This window comes from Onychostruthus taczanowskii, unplaced genomic scaffold (assembly GCF_017590055.1).
Source record: "Onychostruthus taczanowskii isolate IOZ18803 unplaced genomic scaffold, ASM1759005v1 scaffold49, whole genome shotgun sequence".
NCBI lineage: Eukaryota > Metazoa > Chordata > Aves > Passeriformes > Passeridae > Onychostruthus > Onychostruthus taczanowskii.
The window spans coordinates 4,757,672-4,781,868 of record NW_024502458.1 but is presented as its reverse complement, the minus strand read 5'-3'; the positions used below and the strand labels follow the sequence as shown (position 1 = coordinate 4,781,868).

The 24,197-nt window shown below is 40.6% G+C and overlaps 1 protein-coding gene across 3 annotated transcripts in view; it reads right to left on the bottom strand.

The window, feature by feature from the left end:
* Window positions 1-24,197, bottom strand: part of TUB (TUB bipartite transcription factor) — a 69,146-nt gene that overhangs the window by 9,537 nt on the left and 35,412 nt on the right. For 2 of the 3 annotated variants that reach the window (XM_041415075.1, XM_041415073.1), the window contains 6 exons: window positions 10,372-10,539; window positions 5,933-6,004; window positions 4,919-5,040; window positions 3,961-4,152; window positions 3,284-3,396; window positions 2,196-2,310 (listed from right to left, as the gene is read on the bottom strand). In XM_041415075.1, coding sequence (XP_041271009.1) covers window positions 2,196-2,310; window positions 3,284-3,396; window positions 3,961-4,152; window positions 4,919-5,040; window positions 5,933-6,004; window positions 10,372-10,539 — 782 coding nt within the window. The remainder of the gene's footprint in view (window positions 1-2,195; window positions 2,311-3,283; window positions 3,397-3,960; window positions 4,153-4,918; window positions 5,041-5,932; window positions 6,005-10,371; window positions 10,540-24,197) is intronic. The other variant, XM_041415074.1, reaches the window with a different exon arrangement.

Here is a 24,197-nt window from a genome sequence, read left to right as displayed (position 1 = left end):
ACTCAACTGTGAGATCTATGGAATCCAGCACAGAAAATCCTGCTACTAGTGGCACAGTTGCTCCTCACTGCTCCTGGATAAATTTTGCCAACGATTCTGCAATCAGCCATTAGGTGCTGCTGCAGGTTTATTAATATGCTGGGCTGCCAACACAAGGGGAGTAAAAGTGGTCAACAGCACCCGAGGAAACTCTGACCTTACCTAGCTCTGATCCTGTTGCTTGAAACACATCTTAAGGTGAGCTCCACAAAAAGAGCCCTCACCACATTTATCCCACAGTCAGCCGCAGATGCAGCACCAGTTTCTGCCTATATAAATTACACCTGCTGAGATGATTAAGCAGGTCATGCTCAGTAAGTTGGGTACAGCTTGATCTCCACATGGGTACTTGCTCAGATGAGCTGAGGGACAGTGAGAGGTTAGTGGTGCTTTCAAAGTATTGTTTTTATAGATTTTGCTGCAGGGGAAATCTCAGGGCAGGAATTAAAAGACTGCCTTAGGAAAGGGTGTTTCGGCTCTGCTCTTCCTGGCACTCTCTGCTCTGGTTCTCCTGCAGCCAGGAACAATAATCTCACTTCAGCAAACCTGGCTAGTTTGAAATGACATACAGTTCCAATTTCCTTTTGTCCTCTGGCCACAGCACACCTGCAAGCCTGCTGCCTTTCTCCACTACTACCAAAATATCAATGGAACAAGTAATTTTCTTATACAAATGTACCAGTTTCAAACTGCTGATTACAGACATATAAAAGCAGCTTATCTCAGCCCCATTCTCCAAACAGTGACTATGATTTGGTTCTTTCCAACACCCATACTTCTAATTACCTCTGCTGACCACAACAGCTTTTTATTTGGTATTGTTCATCATTCAAGTATTGTTTGTTGTTGACTTAAGCAATGCCTAAATTTCTCAATAAATAACTTTTTTTAAATTGACTTTGGTTTTCTTTTTGCATTTCCAGTTTGCACAGATTAGTTGCCTGGCTCCAGGGAATGCCATCCTATATAAACCAGTAAAACTACCTTCATTAAACATGTATGTTCTGCTAGGCTTCTACTGAGATTTCAGTCAAAATGGCCTCAGATCCTGGAGTCTCATTTTAAATCCCACAAGCTGAGTTTTTGGAAATTCTCAGAATTTCAAATCCAGCAGGAAGGGAGTGATATGTATCTGCTCATCTGCCACATTAAAACTGCATCCTAAGCAGCCGGAAGAGAATGAGCTGGCAGCTAATACTGCCCTCCTTCAGAACTCCCAGCACTTTGCACAAAAGGGATGGCTCTCAGCTTCCTTGCTCATGGAAATCTTCCAGATGCATTGCTCCCCACAGCCCAACGCTCACCCTTCTGGGAACACATTCTGTGCATACATGGGGTATGTGGTGGACCTCAGCCTTACAGATTTCCAGGCATCCTTGATTAGATCTGGGCAGGAACTCTTCAGAAAAGTAATTCTTGGGTATTTTTATCAAAGGTGTTGATTTGTGAAACCAGACAACTTCCTGTAGCAGTGTACATACCAGTTTTCACTGGAAGGGTTTCTTGGGCCCAAACATTTCTGGACAGAAAGAACACTGTCACCAAAAAGGTTATTCATCCAGCAATTGTGAAACAACAGCAACCGTGTTTCAAGTCTTGATTGTCTGCATTGCTCCTGACAAATGCTACTTACTCTCCTGTAAGAGCCTGGTTTCTCTCATTCAATCAACTTTTGGATTTTACTTGGGGTTTTTTTCCTGGTAAAAAGGAGTTTTAGAGTTTTTATCCCAATCTCAGACGCTGAAGACCTAGCTGTCAGCTACCAATGGTTTGGATCAGAGAGGCCTCCTCCAAAACACCATAACAAGCAATCATATTTTAGAGCAGTAATGCCATGTACACAACTCTTCCCCGTTCAGGAGGTTCCCTCAGGAGGTGCCTGCAGGCTGTGATCCTACCCTTTCCAGACGGTTATGTAAGAGCTCCAACACCTCCTTCTCACCAAAGGTGAGAACTGGGCAACCCTGTTCAGTGCACAACGTTTTTCACCTCTACTTTGCACTGAGCCTCCTGGTTTCTCTGGTGGAGATCAGCTGCCTGGTTACATCAAAGTCTGAATGGTGATTTACATAATCATAAGTGAGAAGGAAATTCAGTGTGCTGTATGAGAAAGTGAGCTGCCCTTCCTGCACGCTGTGCCTGTGAGCAGTACTTACATAACAAATAGCAGCTAGCTCCTGACGCAGGGTACTCGCCTCCAGGCTGGATGTTGTTTTCATTGGATTTACTCCATTGTCATAAACTGTAAACTTAGTTCCCATAAGATTTGATCTACCAAAAAAATGGAAAATCCAATCACCATTTGTCAGCAATGCTGCCCAAGACATCTATCCTTTACTGCACTGTGGCCCCAGAGGAAAGGCAAATATTGAGCACTGAGAGTTGTTATTTCTAATCCCAGCTACATGGCAATTCCCAGATTAAGGGCCAAAAGGACAAAAATGTAAAGGTACAGTACAGAAGTGTATACTAAAGGTCCCTTTTCATCATGCTGGAGATTTCTGATAACATCTTGCAAACTAGGAAATACAAGAAAGCTGTAAGGAAACACTCGGGTGGGGTTATTTTGTGTGTCTGCTTGGTTTTTAAAATACTCTTACTCGCTATAAAAACATCTGCTTTCTTACCTGACTATTAAACTCTGATAGAATAAAGGGAGTGACTTTTATAAAGCCATTAGTGAGATCAAATCTTTCCTATTGCAATGGAAAGGAGTGCAAAATACAATGCAGGCACAGATGATCTGAACACACACCCAGAGGCTCCACGGAGGGATCAAGAGCAGACTGGTTGTACAACGTGGGGACAGACAGAAAAGGAACACGTGGTTCTGAAATAATTCCACTACCTGTAAATAACTAATTTGGATCTTGAGAAAAGGCAAAACCAAAGGGATTTTCAGACTGTGTAACGGTGCATTCCAAAGTATTTATATCAATAGAGGCTAGACACAATGTACTCATGCACTTCTGAAAATCCCATTAAGATAAGTTGTGCTGGTACACCCTTGAGAATTTGGCTTTTGAGCACTTAAGAGCTTCAGTCCTGCTGACTTTTAATAAAATGTGATCCTGTAAGTACTTGAGACATTTTTGAAAACATGCCTTGGATACTGGTGATTTTTGAGACCACGATCACATGATTTAGTCAAGCCTCTAACTAAGAAGACACAGTGGATTACAGACTTCTTAATATCAAATAAACTTTATAAATAAAGAAAATTTCTAGACTTATCACTGTTTACCTCAGTTTTCCAATAAAACTCTCTCCACCCCGAGACAGGTCAGTTGGGTCTATAGAGATGAGGTAATTAGAGGTTTTACTCTTCTTTCGTTTCCTTCCAGCCAACAGAAACACCTAAGCAATGCAAAAAACCATATTCTAGAATGCTAAAGGGATTAGCACACACCACTTCCTGCTTTGATATAAGCAAACCATAAGCAATTTTTCTGTCTTCAAGCATCACTAGCAAAGTAGCAGAAAGTCTCCTGGGATTTAGCAAAACCAGGGAAAAAAAAGTCTGGTAAGGGAAAATGACTTCTCAACCACTCATTCCATTATTTATGGTTTAAATAATTAAATCTGATCTATTTTGTTAAATGTTTCATTCTGATTTGCTCTGGCTCTTCCAGCTGAATTGAAAGTAGATGCTTTTCAGGCCACAGAATGCAGAGAGCCCCAACTGCTGGCAGTCACATAAAGGTGCCATGCATGGATTATTTAAGGCCAAAGATTAAATATGAAGAAAGGCAGTGGGAGAAAGTGATACTGTTGTCTGGCTTCGTGAAGAAGGTAGGGTCAATCAAAGCAAAAATTTATTCAAAATACAAGGCTATATTTTCTTTGTAAGACTCCTTCATATTTTTATTATTTTTTTAATATTCAGATGCAACTGGTATGCCATTCAAGTTATGTTATGACCTTTTTACCATGCTCCCTTTCCAAGTGGAGGTAATAAGTAGGGTACATCCCTCGGTCCATTCCCTTCTTGTCTCTTGTGATCCTGCACTTGACAGTGACCCCCTGTGGGGCAGGTCTGACAGCAAACTCCTCCAGGTCATCCACATCTATGAGAGGCTCATTTGTGGAAGGACTGGGGGCTGAGGCTGCTTCCTAAAACAACAAGCAAAATTCAGGGCTTTTTAATGTCCATTTACAACAAGGTTATAAGCATAAAGGAATGACATTTGATAGAAGTTGCACTTTTTAAAAGTCAAACCAAGAGTCATATTGTCTTTCTGGTGCTCTGTGTGCAGACCCACCTGGTGGAGCACAGAGTGCTGTACAGGGCTTACAGAGCAAACCCTGGCTCACACCTTCCCATCCCACCACACTCCTTCTGTCAGAAATGCCATGCTCAAGGATAGGGCTGGCCTTTGACAGAAGGAAGAAATGGGATAGGGAGCAAATGTTTATGCTCCAGAGAGATCTAACAAAGATGGGAAGTCAGTGCAGTACATAAAAGAGCAGGGCATCATTAACTGGTTTAGTAAGAGCTTGTGATTTTGAATATTTGAACCAGCCAAAATCTTATTTTATGTTCTGATGGTAGCAGAGAGAACAGGGTTGGAAAATGCCCAGAAAAAGTCAATGGAAACAAAAGATTCTTCTGAGCACCTGCAAGAGGTAGAAAGGTAAATATTTACTGTTTCCCTTTCTCTTCATTCAAGTTCAGACAATCTTTGTCATTCTTTTCTCCAAGTCATTATTTTCATTGCTTGCTCTTGCGAAGCCCAAGAGGTATCACAGTAAATCACCTTGGAGAGACTCTAGTGCATATTAAACACAGAACAAGAAAGCCAGGCCTGTCCTGAGTGCACCCTGAAATCATGCAGTTCATAGCAACTTGCACAGCCCTTCTTCAGCACTCTCCCCTTACCTTATTGGATTTCTTGCTCGTGGCAGAACCAGGCCGGGTGTTACTGTTTAGCTGTGAAGAACTGGAGCTGTCTTCATCCTCCTCATCTTCTTCCTCATCAAAATTCATGCTACTTGAAATGCCTGAGAAGAAAACAGCATACTTATGTGAAATAGTGATAAAGTTGCACATACTTGCTGTAAAACACCACTTATCAGACTGCTGCACCCTGAGGCTCACAGGTGAGTGAGGGGCTGTGTGAGAGTGGTTCATTGTGTGAGGCAGAGCATGAACACATGGGTTAGACAGCAGCTCTCCTGAGAAGCCTAAACATTCAAGTAAAAAGACAGAAAACATCATGGTTTCCATTCCACAGAGAGGATCAAGTTACCCAGTGATACAGGAACAAATATCTGATTAAGATCTAAATTCAGATCATCATCCAATCAAGTACTTCAAACACAACACAAAATCATAAAGCTGAAATTGGAGCTGACAGCCTAGCACAGTCACTTGGAAACCCTCACAATTAAAATACAAGCCCTTCTACAGCACACTTTTAGCTGTGTGATCTGCTGAACAGCACATCTTAGACCCAGAAGAAACATTCACATCAAGGAAACGTTCTCCTGCATCTTATTTCATGTAAAGAATAGTATCAGCCCAAGCCAAAGGAACTGCCTCACAGCACTTGAAAATTTGACTTTACAGCAATTCAAAACCTCAGACATTTCAAAGGGAAGCACAACTTTGAACATCAAATAGGTCTTAGCAGCAAAAGCATCAATGGTGGGATGTTTGCCAGGCCTAGTTTTTCAGAGAGTATCGTGCAGATGAAGCCACCCCATATTCAAGTTCAAGCTCTCTAAATTCCATACATTACAGGCTATATTCTATCCTTTAAAAAACACCAAAAAAACATCACCTGGTCCAGAACTCCCATTATGGGTAAGTCCAGTGTAGAAGGATAAATGAAATGCAGATTTTCAGAGCCAAGCAGCATTGACATAATTAACTTTTTCCTTCTGTACTCACCAGGAACATGATCCAGGGCGACAAGACTGGATTGGGAGGTGGAAGAGGACCAGGATGTATTTGCATGGGGATCTGGGAAAGGAAAAAATCCAAGGGTTTGATTCTGCAAACCCTTCATTGAATGAACAAGCGTAACCTAGCAAGAGGGCTCCACACAGGGCTAAAGGCTTCTGGGATGGGGCCACAATGCTGCTGCTTGGATTCACTATTTCTGCACTGCACCATCAAATTCACCTTCTACCTGCTTATACCTGCTGTGATCTTCACTTTCAGTACCTTGAATAAAGTGAAAAAGCCCAAGATCACAGAGCTAAAGCTTCAGCAAACATCAGTAATGCTGAGCAGTTGTGCCACCAACGCTTTTGTGTGTGATGTGCACTGCATGGTGGGGTCTGGGCCTGCTTTGGAACTCTAACAAAACAAAAACCCTCAAACCTGACTGACATAAGTGATACACACAGATTCTACACAATATTGAGTCAGTAACATTGAAAGAACTATTCAGATGCATATTCAGATGTCCTAAATTCTACTTCAGTCCCTGTGCCTACTGCATCCTCATCATCAAAAGATTAAATCAGGCTCTCTGAACTGTTTTTCTGGGAGCTCCAGGGATATGCATAAAGATTTTATTGTAGTTTAGTCTTCTAAAATATTAACTTGGTCTGTAACAAGCAGACAGGAAACCAAACTGATGTATAGAAATATAATAAGCAGATATAGACTCAGTAATGGCTTTCTTCCATTCAAATATTGGATCAGATTAAGAAAGACAGCAAAAAAGGCATTGAAATACTTTTTGCTTTTATTGTTACTTCCAGTAACTTCAGTGCATGTCCCTTTAGAATATCCAGATGAACACTGGAGAGTGAAACACCACCAGAGTGGTAAGAATGAGGGCACAAAAGTAAACCAGGAGCATAAGCAATGCTTGCATTGCACTCAGCTGCCCTGTGAAAACTCTCATTATTCACTTCTTCAGCTCCCCCAGTGCTGACATACACCACAGAGCATGACAGCAAAACCTTTCAATAGGACCTGATTATGTAAGGGAGGCCTGAGATCAGAGGTCAACAGATATTTTCAAAGCCTGTAGAATTCATTCATTATTAATCACACACTCATTAATCACAAGCATTATTTCTTAATAAGGACAATCATGTTCTAGGCTCTATGCATGGGTAATGGACACAGTCCATCTCCTCAGCTGGCAGCTGCACAATAAAGCCATAATTCATATCCACAGACAGAACTGGTTTATTTCCACACCTGTGCTCACTATTTCACCACCAATGCTTTAGTGGTGAAAATTCTGTGCCAGCCTTAGACACATCTGCACTTACAACCTGCAGGGAAAAATGCTTCAGGGAGCTCCTGTTTTGGAATCCAGAAATGAAACCCTCCCTAAATCTCAAAACTTCAGCTTCATGTGGCAAAGAAGAACTAAGACCCAATTGCTCATTCCATGCCCTTTACACAGACATATTGGAAACTGATAAGTGTGAGGACTATAAGTTAGTAATTCAGTGTTAAAACTTATGGAAGTCTGACTCTGTCCCAGTGACTCATTTGCCAGGGAGGAACTCTACAGATTAACACTTTGGAAATTAAAAGGATGAATATTTCCCACAGGAGGAAAATTATTGTAGGATGGCAATTTCCAACAGATGGAGAAATCAAATAAAACATTTGGCATTTTCTTGCAAGTGGCACATTCTTTTCACACTCGGTAGCCTATAACCTCTTGTCTTGTTACAGAGCTTGACTCACTGGTGAAGGAGAGACACATGCTAAGAGAAGTTTCTCTCCACCAGGTTAGCGCCAAAGAGCAGAACAGGCACCAACTAGGGTGAATCCAATGGGATTCAGCTTTTGCCATGAGACCAGTTAGCATTTTATAGAATCACAGAATAAGCTGAGTTGGAAGAGGACCTTCAGGATCATGGAGTCCAACTCCTGGCCCTGCACAAGACACCCCAAGAGTCACACCATGTGTCCCAGAGAACTATCCAAATGCTTCTGGAACTCTGTTGGCTTGGTGCTGTGACCACTGCCCTGAGGAATCTGTTCCAGTTCCCAACCACCCTCTGGGTGAAGAGCCTTTTCCTAATATCAACCTGAACCTCCCCTGACACAGCTTCAGGCCATTGCCTCGGGTCCTGTCACTGTCACCACAGAGAAGAGATCAGTGTCTGCCCCTCCTCTGCCCCTCATGAGGATGTGGAAGACCACAATGAGGTCTCTCCTCAGTGTCCTCTTCTCCCGGCTGAACAGACCACATGCCCTCAGCCACTCCTCATACAGTTTCCCCTCCAGACACTGCCCATCCTCATGGCCTCCTTTGGACACTCTCTAACAGTTCAGTGTTTTTTCTATACTGTGGCACCCAAAACTGCCCCCAGCACTCGAGGTGAGGCTGCCCCAGCTCAGTGCAGAGCAGGACAATCCCCTCCCTTGCCCGGCTGTGATGCTGTGCCTGATGCCCCCCAGGACAGGGTTGTCCCTCCTGGCTGCCAGGGCACTGCTGGCTCCTGTTCAACTTGTCATGGACACGGGCTCCCAGGTCCCTTTCTGCAGTGCCTTATCTTTGTGCACTTCTCCTTCTGCTCCTATTCCATGCAAGTGAAGCCCTGATGAGAGACAGCAGCTCTAAACACTTTTCAGGTCCTTATCTTTGTGCACTTCTCCTTCTGCTCCTATTCCATGCAAGAGAAGCCCTGACGGGAGACGGCAGCTCTAAACACTTGTCAGGTGACATGTCAGTAAGGACATGCCACCAGCAGTGAAATGGCAGTGGAAATCCACATGAAGGGCTTAATCTCTGCATAAAGTATCACATTAATGGTGGAATACTCAAAACTTTCTCAAAACAAGCATCTTCTGCTGGTATCAAGCAGCAAACCATACACATATAGCAAAATCAATTTACAGAGATACTGCTGGTATTATTTTAATACCTCTCTTTCTGTCTCATCCAGCATACCTCTGCTGTTAATAAAAAAAAAAAAAAAACAAAAACAAAAACTCAGTATTCCCATTTAAATAAAAGTGTCCTGCTCGCCTCAACTTGAAACACACTAGTGGTTCACTATTAGCAGTGTCTGTTCTGAGCAGGAGTATACTCAGACCTGGTAAAAAAGATTGTATCATATGTTTGAGAATATACAGAAGCAATGCAAACCAAAAAATTTCCACTCTCTGCTTCTATTAAAAATAAACACAAATTTAGGGAGAAGAAAAATATATGATATCCTGGCAAAAAACCAGCAAAACCAGAAGTGTCCCCCAGAGTAAAAATCTGAGTGCTGTGACCTAATTTCCAAAGTCTGTGGGTACTTTTTAAGTCAATCAGCTTTAGTTTAGTAGTGTGCCTGATGATTAAATATTCTGAGCCATGGTCTAAGGCAACACAATCACCACACAGATCAGAACTTGTTAGTCATGCCCAACACCCCTGCAACTCAAATGCCCAGGAAATAGCGCACTTGGAGAAAATCTGCCCATTTCAGTTGGAGCTGCTCACATCTGCAGGGTAACGTCCCAGAAAAAATGAATCCTAGTGAGAACTGCTCTGCAGACAAGAGGCAGCATTTAGGTATGAATAGTCCATTCTACACGAGTCAAGTTTGCACTTACATTTTGCTCTTTATACACAAAGAGTTTATTCTTAAAGCATCAGAGCACTCTTGGCTTGAGCCATCTTTGCTTCAAAAGCTGTACACTGAAGAAGAACAACTCCAAAGCAAATGTCTTCAGAAAATGCTTTGTGAGGGTTTGGGGATTTTTATTTTTTCCTTCCTACGGTTCGTGTCTAAGGGAAGATAACAGTGCAGGAAGGAAGAGGCAGATGCATGAATGTGTACATATACAATCTATCTCCCAATGCATGCATGCCTCTGGAAAAACAAAAATAAATTCCAGAACATTTGAGGACTGCGTGGGAAATGCTGCAGAATGTGGTGTACTTTTCACCTCTGCAACCCTGAACAGACACTACGAAAACATGAACAATGTGTAACTGACTGCACCACTAAAATTAATATTCTAGTTTGAACGTTGCTATTTCATGCTGGTTTTTAACCATCAAGTAAGTGATTTCCAGAGTTGTACATTATAAAAATGTGAACAGATGGATGTGAGCATTGGCATCTGCCTGGTACCTTAATAATGGCACTGCACTGCAGATGGGGAAGTCATCCCTGAGAGCCTGCAGAGCTCTTGTTCCTTGGGACAAGAGAGAACTTCATTGTTTTGGATTTTTTTTAGGTTTGGGGTTTTGGGTTTTTTTAGGAAACAGAACAGAGCCTAACAGGCTCTGAAGAGAACACACCCAGAACTAACAAACTGTGCTTAGGCTAGGGCTGACAGTGAGAATAGGAAATTGAGTCAATGTCCATCAAGCAAGCAGTGAGAACATGCAGGAAGCCTTAGCTACTTACCTTTCTTCTGCATTGCTGTTCTAAGATCTTGCTTGCTTTGCTGTTGTTGGCCAGTAGCCACTTTCTCGCCATCATCTTCATCATGGCTAGACTGTCCAACAGTGAGAATCTGCACTTGACTTCCTATCTTCTGAACATCATCTTGAAAAGCAGCTGGGCCATCAATCCCTGTGAGACAGCAGCAAAAGCCTTAGTTGTCTTTGTGTCAAGAAATTACTGAAAGGAGAACTGCGCACTCAAAAAAAACCAGCAGCTTTTCTAGGAGTCACAGACTGGATGTTCACTTTCAATAATATTTCTAGCATTAAACAAGACTAAGCTAGCCTCCAAGGCAAACATTTTACTTCCCACATACTGCACTGGAGAACCTCCAGGAGAGGATCAGGATTTCACTGGTGCCCTCCTCACCCCAAAGCACACCTACCCCATGCACCAGAAACTAAGCAGAAAAGAAACACACTAGAGAGAACTGACAAAGAAAACAGATAAAATTTTAGTAAGGGCACAAGGTGATCCAGAAACAGATGAACCCAAGTCCCGGGGTATGCCACATCCCCATATAAACACCACTGTTATCAAAATACTTTAAAGCTTCAAAAACCTGGAAAATTCACAAGTAGATCTGGCAGTGTATCCAACAGAGGGGCAAGCATATTAACAAGCCTAAATACAGCTTTCAAATTAGGAAAATTGCCATACAGTTAATACATCAGAGCAAAACTATAAGGAAGATATGACATATTCCCTGGAATCTCCATCCTCTTGAAATGCTTAAATCCCAACTAGGTACCAGGTCCTGAACAACCTGCTGTGAGCAGACACACCTCCCAGCCTCAGCCATGCTGTGATCCTGTGGCTCTTGACCACAGCCAGAAAGAAACTATTTACCTCCTTATGGCTGTAAATCACCTCCACAGAGAGAAAAAGAAAATAAGAGGTGGGGGGGGGGGGGCTCTTACTACAAGCCAACTTCATTTTGTTTTTTCAGGACAGCAAGGTAAAACCTCAGACTGCAAATGTGCTTCCAGCTCTTAGTGAAGACACAGAGCTGGAATATGTTACTAAATCAGCTATATAAAAATGCAGTTCTGTATCTATATAAATGGTAATATTTTCCTGTACAGATATAATAAATAGCATGAGCTGTATACTGCTGCTGTTGTGAAATTTTTGTTAATAAGCAAGCAACATTGTGGAGAGTTAGCAAGCACTACAAAAAAGCTAATTCAGTAAAGGAGTATGGTTCTTCTCGCACCAAACAGAGCTGAATAAATCGTGAGAAGGAGCTGCAGGGATTGGGATTTTTTTTGGAGTGTGATCTGTGATCTGTAGCAGAAGTCTCTAAGAATACCATTTCATCCTGCTTTGCCAGCAGCTGTCAACTTGCATTAAAAGACAGCTGGATTATACATTTAGCATGCTTAACTGTACTTTGCAATATCTGCTGTCACTGCCACTGCAATACGAAGCATAAGTGGAAAGAGTGGTTCATCTCCCCAGGAACAGCACTGGCTGTGCAGCCACCCAACGAGATGCAGTCTGACACTGCAGAGGTGTTAAACCCACAGAGTTCAAGACCACAAGGAGTTATTGCTTCATCTGCATTACACAGACCATGGCAATTTCTGCACCAAGCCTGCAAATTCTGATTCACTTGCAGCAAAGTTAACAACAACGACTAACAGCAAATAAATAATCTGTCCATCCAACCTTGAAGGGGCAGATAAAGTCCATGGAAATGTCTCTGTGACCTTGCTAGGATGACAATTTCAGAAGTAGCTCTGCATGAACAGTATCATCTTCTGTGCTGCAGGTATAATACGGCAGTGAAAGAACTGCATTTTTCTTTAAATTTATCCTAGGAGAAGCACCACTGCAAAGGTGCTCTAGAACAGACAGGTAGCTGCTCAGATCCTCTGGGGTATTTTTAACAGCTTTACAGTATTAACCATTATCATTAAAGTTGCTGCCTAAAGATAGGTTCTTACCTTAATACTCTGAATTTCAAAAGTGTTAAGCATTCATGAGTTTACAAGATGCCTCATGCATATCATACCTAGCCCCTTATTAAGCACTGGATAATACAAACCTAATTTTGAGAGCGCTTTTGAGAAGGAACAAAACACCTTAATTATACCTCTTCAAAGCAGACATTGATCTGCAGCAAATGAAATGCCTTCAACAGCACTGGAGATTGCACTGAGGCTGCTTTTTCCCAATGCCTGCAGAACATCTGCACTCACATCCCATGCTGTCAGGAACATCGTGTATTATTAGGCGTCAGGACAAAGGCTACACTGGCAGGGCACAGTTTTAGAGAAGAAAAATCAATTTCAGTGTTCTGAAGAGTGCATCACTGGTAGACTGTGTTATTAAGCATTAGGAATGGTTCCACTGGTGAGCACATTTAAAGGAATGAAATATGTAGCAAGACAGAGAGGATAAAAAAAAAAAAAAGAGAGAGAAAAAAAAAACTTCTACTGCATTAGAGCACTGTAGGTGGCAAATGCAGCATTAAATACATTAACTACTTAATACTTGTCTGTGTGCATAATCTGTGTAGCTACACATGCATGTACTAAATGCAGGCATACATACACATTTTTCTACATCATGAGGTATAAGTGCATCTTTGTAAGCCATAGTTCAAAAGGCAGCTTTGCCACCACCTACAAATGTCTGAAAACATCTGAAAATACTTCCAAGCTTGTGTAACCATGATATTCAAGGTGGATGTCCCTCCCTCTTTGCCTGACTCCTTGTCATCCACTCCCTAGGAGATTGGTTCTCTGCGTAATAAAACAAACTATTTAGCACTCATCTATAATTTCTGTGCTTAAGGACATAGCCAAAAGAGGCAAAGAAGCTGAGTGGGTTGTGCCAAAAGAGGTTTTATTGCTATGGTCAGCATTTTTTTGCAGTGCTTCCCAAAAAATCAGGTAAAGTCTGACAGAGATGGCCTTGAATACCTGCTAAGAAAAAAGGGGAATTTTTGAGAGGCAAATGTGAAGGAGGGCAGAGAGGAAAGAAGATTGGAACTACCCTCAGAATACCAGTCCCTTCAGAAAAGGCCTTTTGGTGCACTTGGGCAAGATCATGTCTCAGATGAAAACCAGAGGTGCCAGAAATGAAAACATTTCCAGATCAGACCTGGAGAGATGACCAAGGTCAGGCAGGAGGCCTCTGGAAGAGAACACACATTTCCTGAGCTCAGTTACTGCTCTGACAAAGGAGGCACATCCACGTGGATTACACCTAAGGCTGTGGGTGCAAATGCTATTCAAGACCTCTGCAGAGCAGCTCTCCCTCCAGCTGAGGGATGGCTGCACAGCCCTTCAAAGGATGGCCTGCTCTGAGGTCAAGCACAGGGAATCCCAGGGAGATCTGACACCAGAACAAACAGTTTCCATCCTTTAGAGAACCTGGCTTAAAGCAAACCCTGCTGTCAATATTTCCTAAGCCACTTCCTATTATATTCCTGTTCTCACAGGGGCTGTGCATCCACTGATAGGGGTTCAAGCAACTGCAAAATTACAAAGGGATTTGCTGAGAGGGAAAGGAAGCAAATAGAAAAATTTTTTGAAAGGATGTCTAGAGGTGATTTAGTCCAAACCTCCACTGGACTATTGCTAGCACCAGATCAGGACACTAAAAGCAAGTACTTGAGCACCAAGCTCTATACTCACTTTGATGAAATCTAAAACCATTAAGAGGAACTGTACATTCATAAGTCTTTATCCTTAGGAGGTCAAAATTACTTCTTCATAATTAAGTTCATGTATTGCCAACCACAGCCTGAAATGTTTGTCAATTCTAGAAATAAAAGGAATTTTCTTGGTGGAAAATTCCACCGAATTTTCTTATTGTTCCTCCTACCCTTTTTATTTAGTGCTTAGGGAAGCTGAGATAAATCTACTTTACATGAACTTCCCTCCTCCCATCAGAAAGGAAGTGCTACAGTGAGAAATGATGCTCCTTACCTAACAACTGCTGCTGCTTTCTGAGCCAGCCAGTGTTAATGTAGCTGCTTGTTACATAGGAAAAGGGGACAGGATGCACAAATCAAAACACTCAGACAGGCGTGAAAGAGAGAGAAGAAACATGGAAGAAGCCAACCAAATCCAAACATGGAATAGCCACCCTGGCAGGAAAAGCTCTGTGTGTCAGAGCTGCTCCTCAGCTTCCTGGCTCCCAGAAAGTCAGCAGGAAATACACAATGCACCACTCACATTTAAGGTACAATTTCTGTGAAACTATTGTTTACTTTGATATTTTAAACACATCCAGGTTCTGATTTCACTGATGAGAAAGAAATCTTCATTTATATTGTCCATGGCAGTTCAGAGCAGAATCTCCTAGAATTTTCCTAGAATGTATTTACATAGTCTAAGTACAAGAGTTTTGGGAAGAAAAACCAAATCCAACCAACCACCAATAACTTTTCACAGAATGATTCCTGAATTTTCATATCAGATTTCATTTTGTATTAACTCCTGGCTTCTCATGCTTTTCTGGGATTTTTTAAAGTTCCAATTTTTTTCATTATTTGCCCCATTCACTATACACAACCAAAAAATTCACCTTATCTGTATATTTATTAACTTCTTTGTAAACTTTTCCAAACAAAGTAACAACACCACTATGTACCTATAATACCTTCATGAATCTCCTTTATTAAAGACTCCTCAAGATCTTTGATAGCTAAACACACACTGGTTTTTTAATATTATGTAGGGTGCATACTTTTCATAGGTTCCTGCTGCAAATATTTTCACTAATTTGCATGATTTATCTGTTGAGCCACCCAGTACACCGGGTTCACTGTTATCCTGAACCACCCCAATGTGCCACAAATCAAACCAGAATTTGATCCACCATCTCCATTTGAAAGACAACCATTTTACATATGCATTTGTTACATCTGGGTCTTTTTTTTTTTCCAATACTGAATATTTGGCCAAGCAATAAACTGTGAGACTGAAGCTTTCAGAAATACCAGTTTAATGAGCTAAGCTACTACAAAATGTCATCAATTTACTGCAGTTCCAGGCTCTGTCCCACAAAAATTATGGTTCTTTTTAAAAATAGGCACTGTGCACACTGCATACTGCCATTAAGAAATACCAGCAATAATCACAGATTTAGGAAAAATTGCTGAATACCGTGTTACCCATCAGAGAATTACAAAGTGCACTGACATGAGCAGTTAGCTACATTCCTTTTCCTATGCCAGTGTAACCTCATTAAACCTGATATTTCTCTCACATTTGTCTTCAGCACATTGTTCTGATCACAGCTTCATCACTCTTCAAGCTACTTAAAAAAGCATTACACATCTAAAACCAGAGTGCAGTCATTACACTACAGCTTCAACAGCTACTCATGTATAATTCAACAATTTTTGCTCTGAATTAGCTTCTTATTCATAGGATCTGGTCTAAGTGTTCTTTTTTCTTAAAACACAAAGAGCTGGGCTATGCTTAGAAAGGAAAGGTCCACTATAGCTAAATACTAACAAAAACCTTTAAAATGCTATTTTAGCATGTTAAGTGCACTTACCCCACAGCATTCATCCTGCTCATTTGCAGGACATACAAAGGTTACACTCAGAGTGGAGACAAACCTGAAGCGAATGCAAAGCTAAAAGCAGAACATAAAATTTCCCTAGTTTTGCTCTAATTACCAATGAACTCCCCCCAACAAAATCTCTTGTGCTAAAACATGGCATAAAACCACCTCCCCTTCATACATTTTTATAATTAGATATGAAGTTATTAGCAAATCATTTCAACACTGTTATAAAAAAAAAATTTCCTTAATACTTACACCTATTTTTGAAAGTAACTGAAAATTAATACAAGTTCCACTACAGGGTTCTGTTACCACTTGCATTTTGTTTATTCCTAAATTCAAAATTAGTTATGTCTGTAGTGGATTTATCACCAAAATCCCTCTGGAATTTTAAGGATGCATTTCGTTCTATTTCTACATCCAATTAAAAAAATATTTTGCAGCTTTGATAAGGATGGAAGACTGGAAATCCAGTCATAATCCTCCCAAGTTTACAACACTGTGAAAGACAAACCAGATATTATTTCAAGGGTGAAATTATACATGAATGAACAGCTAAATCCCAGTGTACAGAAAAAGTAGATGAGCTGGATGAGGGGCTATGTGTATGCTCTGAATGTACTTTGACTGGCTTTTATTGGCTTCTAATCATCAGCATGAACTTCAGGAGAGGAGATACTCAGCATTTCCTTTGCTGTAATGGACATATAAAATAACACCTCCACTCTCTGAAAACTTGGAACTGATGGGCAAATGCTGAAGGCCAGGGAAAAGCTCCCATAGCAGAGCAGGATGAGCAGTAAGAATTGTAGCAGAGGCTGAAGTTTCTTGGGCTAAAAAGAATAGTTCCCACCACAAGGAGCAGTGTCAGCAAGCCAAAGCTCTCAGTCTACACAAAGTGACTTCACTTTCACTGACACAACTTGCTTTTATTAACATAGGCTAATGTTTGCCTGCTTGGGGGACTTTCCAGAAGATGAGCAAAATTATAACTGGCATGTGAGAAAAATACTAGGTGTTACCTGCTGTGGGATAATAAAAAACTGTGCAGCACAATATCTTCAGTTCTGAACACAGTACAGACACAGGCATGTCAAAAGAGGTGTTTTATGAGATAAAATAGAGCCTCAAGGCTATGCCATAACCATGATTTAAGTATTAGCTCAAATAATGATCCCTTTCAGGTTTTCTGTTAAACTAGCAAAAGAATCTTTACTCTTCAGCAAGATGTACTTCAAAATAAAATTTGGCATTTGTATTACCACGCTGGAATGTCATTACTTTTTACATTAAACTGGGAAACATTTGCTTTCGGTTCATTTATTTTGCCAATAATTTTTACACTGAGTTAACTTTACCTTTGACACACACCATCTTTTCTCAAATATAAGAACAGCCTTTAGCTCAGGGCCAGCTCTAAAGTCTGTATAACCTAGAGCTTCCCTTGCAGCCAGAAGAACTACAGAGAGATGTTGTAGATTCAGATCTCAAGAATTAAGCTGCAATACGCAAAGGATTTGCCTAAGGTAGGCTCAAGTCCTGCAAAATCCCTACAGATAAGCCCCAATACACTGACCTCAATAATTAACCTTATTAGTCATTGCTATCTTTAAAGAGACTTGTCAAGGATATAGACTACTTTCTCACTGAAGCAACAGTGGAGAAACTGTTGGACATGCACAAGACAGGAATACAGTACAGCCCAGGCAGGACAGTGTTACAGTGGCCTTATTCAAGAACTGCAATTTATTGGAAAATTATTTCATTTCATTAGTCATTCAACACCAAATAAAAAGTAACTGTATGTAGTTCAACAGCCTCTCTTTTTCTGTGAGTGCACACACACACACATATATATATATATATAAATTTAAAGTAAAGTAGTTCATTACTTCTTGCACCTAGCTCAAATTGTAAATCTAAGAGTGGCAATATAATTTCTACTTACCTTTTTGTCATTACCAATAGTGTATTTTTTTAACCTACCTAGTCATACACAAAGTCATTGCAGAAAATTTTTCATACAAACACCTCCCATTTGTCAGCCAAATGGGACAAAGTAACACTGAAGTAACACTTGAAAAAACCCTTTAAGGGTGTTTATCTCAGTTTTGTTGAATTATTTTCAAATGTCTCCTTAACCTCTAATTTGTATAGTTTAAACCTGACTCAGAGTCTGGACAGAAGCAGCTGCAATTTAAGGCTGCTTCTCCAAGCAAGATTAGTTTCAGATAATTTAAAAAAGCACACTCTTTTAAGATGATTCTCTTCCTTTTACCACTGCAGGAAAACACCATCATCTTTCCTTCAGAACTTTCTTCCTCCTCTGCAATTTGAACACTCTCCTCTGAAAAAGACTCAATTTACAAATTTTTTGACTCCAAGGCTGCACATGCCCAGACACGACCAAGTCACATACATTTTTCAACCTCAGAAAAAATTTCAAGAAATTACTTTTAGACAATTTTCAGGTTTTCAAATAAATTATATAAGAAACAAGATAGAGAATTGACAGCAAAATAATGAATTTAACATCTGACATGCAGCTGCATGCAGCTAACCTTTGTGTTTCCCTTTTTTCTCTTTTCTGGTGCTGCTACTCTGACAGCTCGCAGCTGCTGCCTTGGTTTTTTTAGTTGGTTTCGGAGCTTGGGCGTCCACTACCACCTTTACATCTTCCTGTTCAGCCTCCTGCACTGCTTCAGAGATTCAGGGTACCCCACCAAAAAAGAAAATAAACAGAGAGAGAAGAGAGAAACAGAGAGAGAGACGAGAGAATGAATTGAGAACTTTGCAAAGGCATAAAAGAGAAAGCAAACACAGCAGAGTTTGGTATTTCAGACAACCCATGCAGTGAGGAGAGCCAAATAAACCAGAATTTGCAAAGCTACAGTAAAAATCTGAAAGTGTTAGGTTAGCTGAGATATATTCCCTTACATTCTTCTTCCTCACAATAATATCTCAACTCCTAACTTCCAGTCCAAAAGTGACATCAGAATATTGTTGTGTTACTGAGCTATTGTAGGAAGCATTTTTCCTCACAGTATAGCTCTGCCAGAGTGATCATCAACAGTGGCAGCATGAAGGCAGAAAAATTTTATTTTGACTTTGTAGCATCCATGCTTAAAGCTACATCCTAACTCTCTAAACAGGGAATCATCTGAAGGTTACTTTCAAAGCACATCTTGCACAGTCGTGTAACACAGCATGATGAGTAAATTGGCCATGCATTTTAGGGTGAAATTATACCCAAGGTGAATTTAAAAACTCTTCCTACTTTGTAGCATACACAAATTAATTAACTCCTTGGAAGGACACTCTACAAAATATGCACAGCATAAACTGTGAATGTCACCATAATTCACGCAGTGTTGCTTGTTTTCAAAGTAAAAAGAGGCTTTATCATTTTCCTAAAAGCACGACACGCTTTGAGGTCAATATTTGAGTCTCTGAAAGCAACACACACCATAACTCTTTCCTCTGGCTAGACCAAACCTCGAAGTCAGATAAATATCACAATTGCCTTCTTGAAATGCATAAAGAAACTATCAAACTTCAGACCCCAAACTATAGGTGGGCACCAAGAGATTTTGGGGTTGGCTGCTGGTCACTGGTAAGTGCCAAGCCCAGCTGGCTTCATGTGGTGGCTGTGGTTTCTCTCCCTGGCACAGGGGCCTCCCACCCTTTCCTTTTCCCAAAATCTTAGTAATTTCTTTAAAAGGATAAAAAAAAGTCCACTAAGGGCCATTATGGGAAAGAACTGGTTGCCCTAAAATTACTTTTAGAATATCCAGACAAACTTCTTAAACTCCCAAAAGACTTAATGATTCTCAATGACGTGTGGACTGACACTATTCTCTCTCTGAAGGGGAAAATTCTTCCTAAGCTTCTGGTCTGTGAAGCAACTTTCCTCTTCAGCAAATCCTTCAAGCACACGAATAGAAATAGAAATGCCAGGGAGATTCTCAGAGGAGAAAGATGAAACAGATTTAGTCATGTCTGTGTAGACTGCAGCTCCCAAACCCGCTGCTAACCCTCCCCAGCACAGCAATCTGTTATGAGCAGCTTTGCATTCACAACACAGCAGGCACCTGAGGCACTCAAACACACACTCCTTTTCTCATTGTGCAGAGGAAGGGTTCCCTTCCACAGAGAATATACATTAAATTATTATAGGAGAGACTTGAAATCTAAAGAAACAGCTTGTCACCACCCAGTTCTTCATGTCTGCCTTTGTCAAACACTAATCACAGGACTGCAATCCCTCTGCTGAGTGGAAAGGAGCACTGGAAATGAGTAGGACAAAATCAAAGGAGGGAATGCACAGGGAAGACGGCACATAAAAGACACAGGTCCTACCTCCATGGGCATGGCAGCCTCAGACTATGCAGGGAACCAGAGTCAGCTCCCCACAGTCTTTAAATAGGGGTGATTTGCCAACCCAGCACCTATGCTGTATTTGTACCTCAGTCTCTATTTAAAAACTAGGCTGCATTCTTTTAATTGTTTTGAAGATGGCAATCCATGTAATAATTAAATTCAGTACTTTACAAATACCCATAATAAATGGCCAGGCAGTTCTCTAAATCATTTTAAATCTGGCTGTATTCATTCACTCAGAAGCACTATTTATTTGGTCCAAAGCAATGATCAATCAGCAAAGGATGAAACTTTCTGACATTATTAATTGCAAAGTTCAAGACTTATCTTCTCTATCTTGTCAGCCATTCTTTCATCTTACAAGTAAAGCCTTAATGTTTTTTGAGTTACTTTTGCCCCAAAAGTTCGAGCAAGAGGTATCTAATTATAAGCTCAGTGAGGGAGCTCCAAAGGACAGAGAAGAGAGTATTTCCATTGCTTTACTCAGTGAGGCAGAGATTTCAGCCCAGTAGCCATTCTGGGACCTTGGCTGCTGTCTGTGGTAAATGGGCCTTTCAGACACAAGAGATGGAAGCTGCAAAATAAGATTCAAATCATGAAGGCAATGATACTGTGCCTGGGTTCACGAAAGGAATTTGCACAGAATGTCCTGGTTCTAAAGGATACATTTCTGAGTATTACCATTACATTTAAAGTACTACCTCTATAATAAATCCAAATTTAATCCCAACGTGCCATCTCCACCACAAAACCATCTCATTCTTAGCTTTTAGCTATTTTGCAAATAGCAGACCTCAGCTAAGGCTCACCCACTCACTCATGTTTTCTCTGGTGCAGTCTGCAGATACCACAGAAAGTTTGCTTTCTGTACAAATTCAGTTCAGGGCATATCCTTGCATTTAGGCAAGCTCCTGTCAACAGGCCAGCCAGGATTTGGATCCTTGCAGCCTGCAAACCCAAAGGGACAGGTCTGTGAGGCTCCCCTGCTCAGTTGGTCCAGCAGGCTTGGATGTGGAGCAAAGTAAAAAATCCTGTTTTCTGTTTCCAGTGCTTTCTTCTGTCCTGGAGAGTTGGAAGGAGGACCATTTCTAAGCCCTGTGCACTCACTCTGCAGCTGGTCATTAGCATGTGCAGCTTTCAACTTCTCCAACCAGCATTCTTTCCAGGCTGCCTTTGTGGAGATGAAGCAAGTCAGAGAGGCAGTGTTTATCCCCAGCCACGTTGTCAGGGGATCAGATGTCTTTCCCTCCGCCCTCTGCTGCATCTTTGAATCATTATCTAACAGACTGACAAGAATTTCCATTCTCAGCAGGATGGAAACCTTCAGGTTAACTCTAGCCTACATTCTCCACAGGCTCTAGATAGCCCATAAAACAATTTACCATTCCCTGCAAAAAAGCCTGAATAAGGAAAATCAGATAAACTGGCTCCCTAAATAATATTCATTGATACAACAATATGATTACATCCTTTGCTGGACATCAAAAAGCTAAAAACAGTGATAGGCAGCACCAGAGGATAAGTAAATTAAGAACTTTAAATGCAGCTATATGGGGATGAAATTTCAAAGACTGTCACTCAAAAATGCATTGATTTCAGTACAGCTATCCATTTAGGCAGCTTTAAAAATCCCTACTGACATTATCTTAAACAGTAGGAGACTAGATTTGAAAATCTATCCTGATACCTCATATGCCCACCCCAGATTATTAACATCATCACTTAAAAAACCCAGAGATTTTCCCTTTCCATAAGAATTATTTGTTTGCACTAGATTGCATTCAGACAAGAAAAAAATGGAGGAGCAAGTACTGTAGTGAGTCAGCATTCCAAACAGAAAAATCCACTGGACTCTCAGACCTGGTATTTCACTCTAGTTTGAACTTAATAAATTGTAAAAAAATTGTTTTGAGATAAATGCCAAGCATACAAATAAAACAACTACATGACTTTAATTTCAGTATTATTCGTCCATGTTCATTAAATCAAGTACTGACTACTAACCTCAACAGAATATCTAAAAAAGTATTTTTCGGGAGGCAGAAGGGAACAGAGATTGCAATATTAATCCAGGTTCTGAGATGAAAAGAAAGAGGAACAAACAGCAAACAGTCTGTTAACACAATACAGGTGAGTATGGAAGGGCTTTGTCAAGGCAGACAAGGGCAGTGTCCCAACTTTGCCCTGCACCACCAATGGCCTAATTCAGAAAAGGGGAAAAAAGTAACCTCTCCATGAGCCAGTTCTGTGGTGGACAACACTCCAGGTTACAGGGATAAAGCCACAATGCACAGCCAGATAAAAGGATGCACTTTGTAAGCATGTGTGTAAACTATGATGCAGATAACTCAAGTTCTTTTTCAAGTCTGTAAATTACCCTCATATATTTATATGAGTGAACATAAAAAATGAAACCACATGAAAATGTAAAACATGTCTTTCCATCTGGCCTTCATGATGAGAACTTCACACAGGAAATAAGTTTCAAAGTAGCATGAATGAAAATGCAGATTTCTTTTTGCCATTTGTATGACCATATTTCTTGATGTGAGTGCTTGTACACTCCTATGATCTTAGAGAAGGGAAAAAAAAAAACCTATGATTCATACCTTACCAATCTCTAGCACATAAAAATGCCATGTGTTAAAAAAAGGGTGCTTTTGATCAGTACATTATGCAAAGAATGAAGTAAATGAAAAATCACAAAAAGAAAAAACAATTCTAAAATTGTGCAGTCTGTCTGGAAAACACTTTAAGTAGGAAGAGGCTGAAACAGACAATGAGGTATGTGAGGCAAGTATAAGGCAAATATTCATTCTATTTACCAACATCCTCTCAACAATAAAAGTGAAACCCAGAAAGAGTACCATGCAAAGGAAGATCAACTACAGTTCAGTCAGGGTGTACCTTAACAACTCAGTGTGAATTGGATGTCCTTTTCTTACTGTTGCCTGAGAAGATCTTGTGTTTCACTGTAAGAATGGCTTATTGCTTTTCTTTGTGAGATCTAGCCTCAGTCAGTCTAGCTGCTTATTTGGGCTGTTGTTCATTCTCAGTTTATTTAATCAACTTAGATTCTGAACTGATCTAGTATTTCTACAATCATTTAAAAGACACTGGAGTCTATCTATATTCTGAAGATGGGCAAACCCAGGATATTTTACAGTGCAAATAAATATTTCTATTAATTTTACATAGACCACACAAATAGTTAAATACAAGGATCTGAAGAAGGACAAGGATTTTGGCATGTTAGCTACTGGTTAATCACATGCAAAGATTTGATTCCTGCCTCAAAATGCTTACAATCAAAGGCATTAGTCCTTCAGCTAGTAACTTACAGTCAGATTCCAGATTCCCAAAACCTTATTGCCAATAAATTCCCTAAGGCTCCTTGCAGTTTATGCCTCTAACAGTGATGTGATGACCAGGCTGATGTTGCAAACCTGAAAATACTCAGAAGTGAAATGGGATGGGTTTTTTAGTGCTCCATAAAAAGGAACCAATGTACTTGGGAACTTGGTGCTGCCTAAGGATATTATTAAAAGCTCATTGGTCTGAGTTCCTCAGAGAGAACAACAGAAGGAATTAAATAAAAATTAAGCAGGTATGCCCCACATACCTGCTTCCCAATTCTGGGGAGAAGGAAGGCAAAGGAAGCACGTAGAGAGTTGATAGCAAGGAACTAGACTTTGGGAAAGCAAACAACTAATAAGGAAAGCTAAAATGATCTATGAAAAACCTATGCCAGGAAGATGAAAGACAGTGATAAATTACATAATTACTTTGTGATACTGGAGCCTTGAGGGCACGACTAGGCTTTAATTGCCCTGAGAGCCTCCCTGGGGGATTCTACCCACACCCTGTCCATGGGC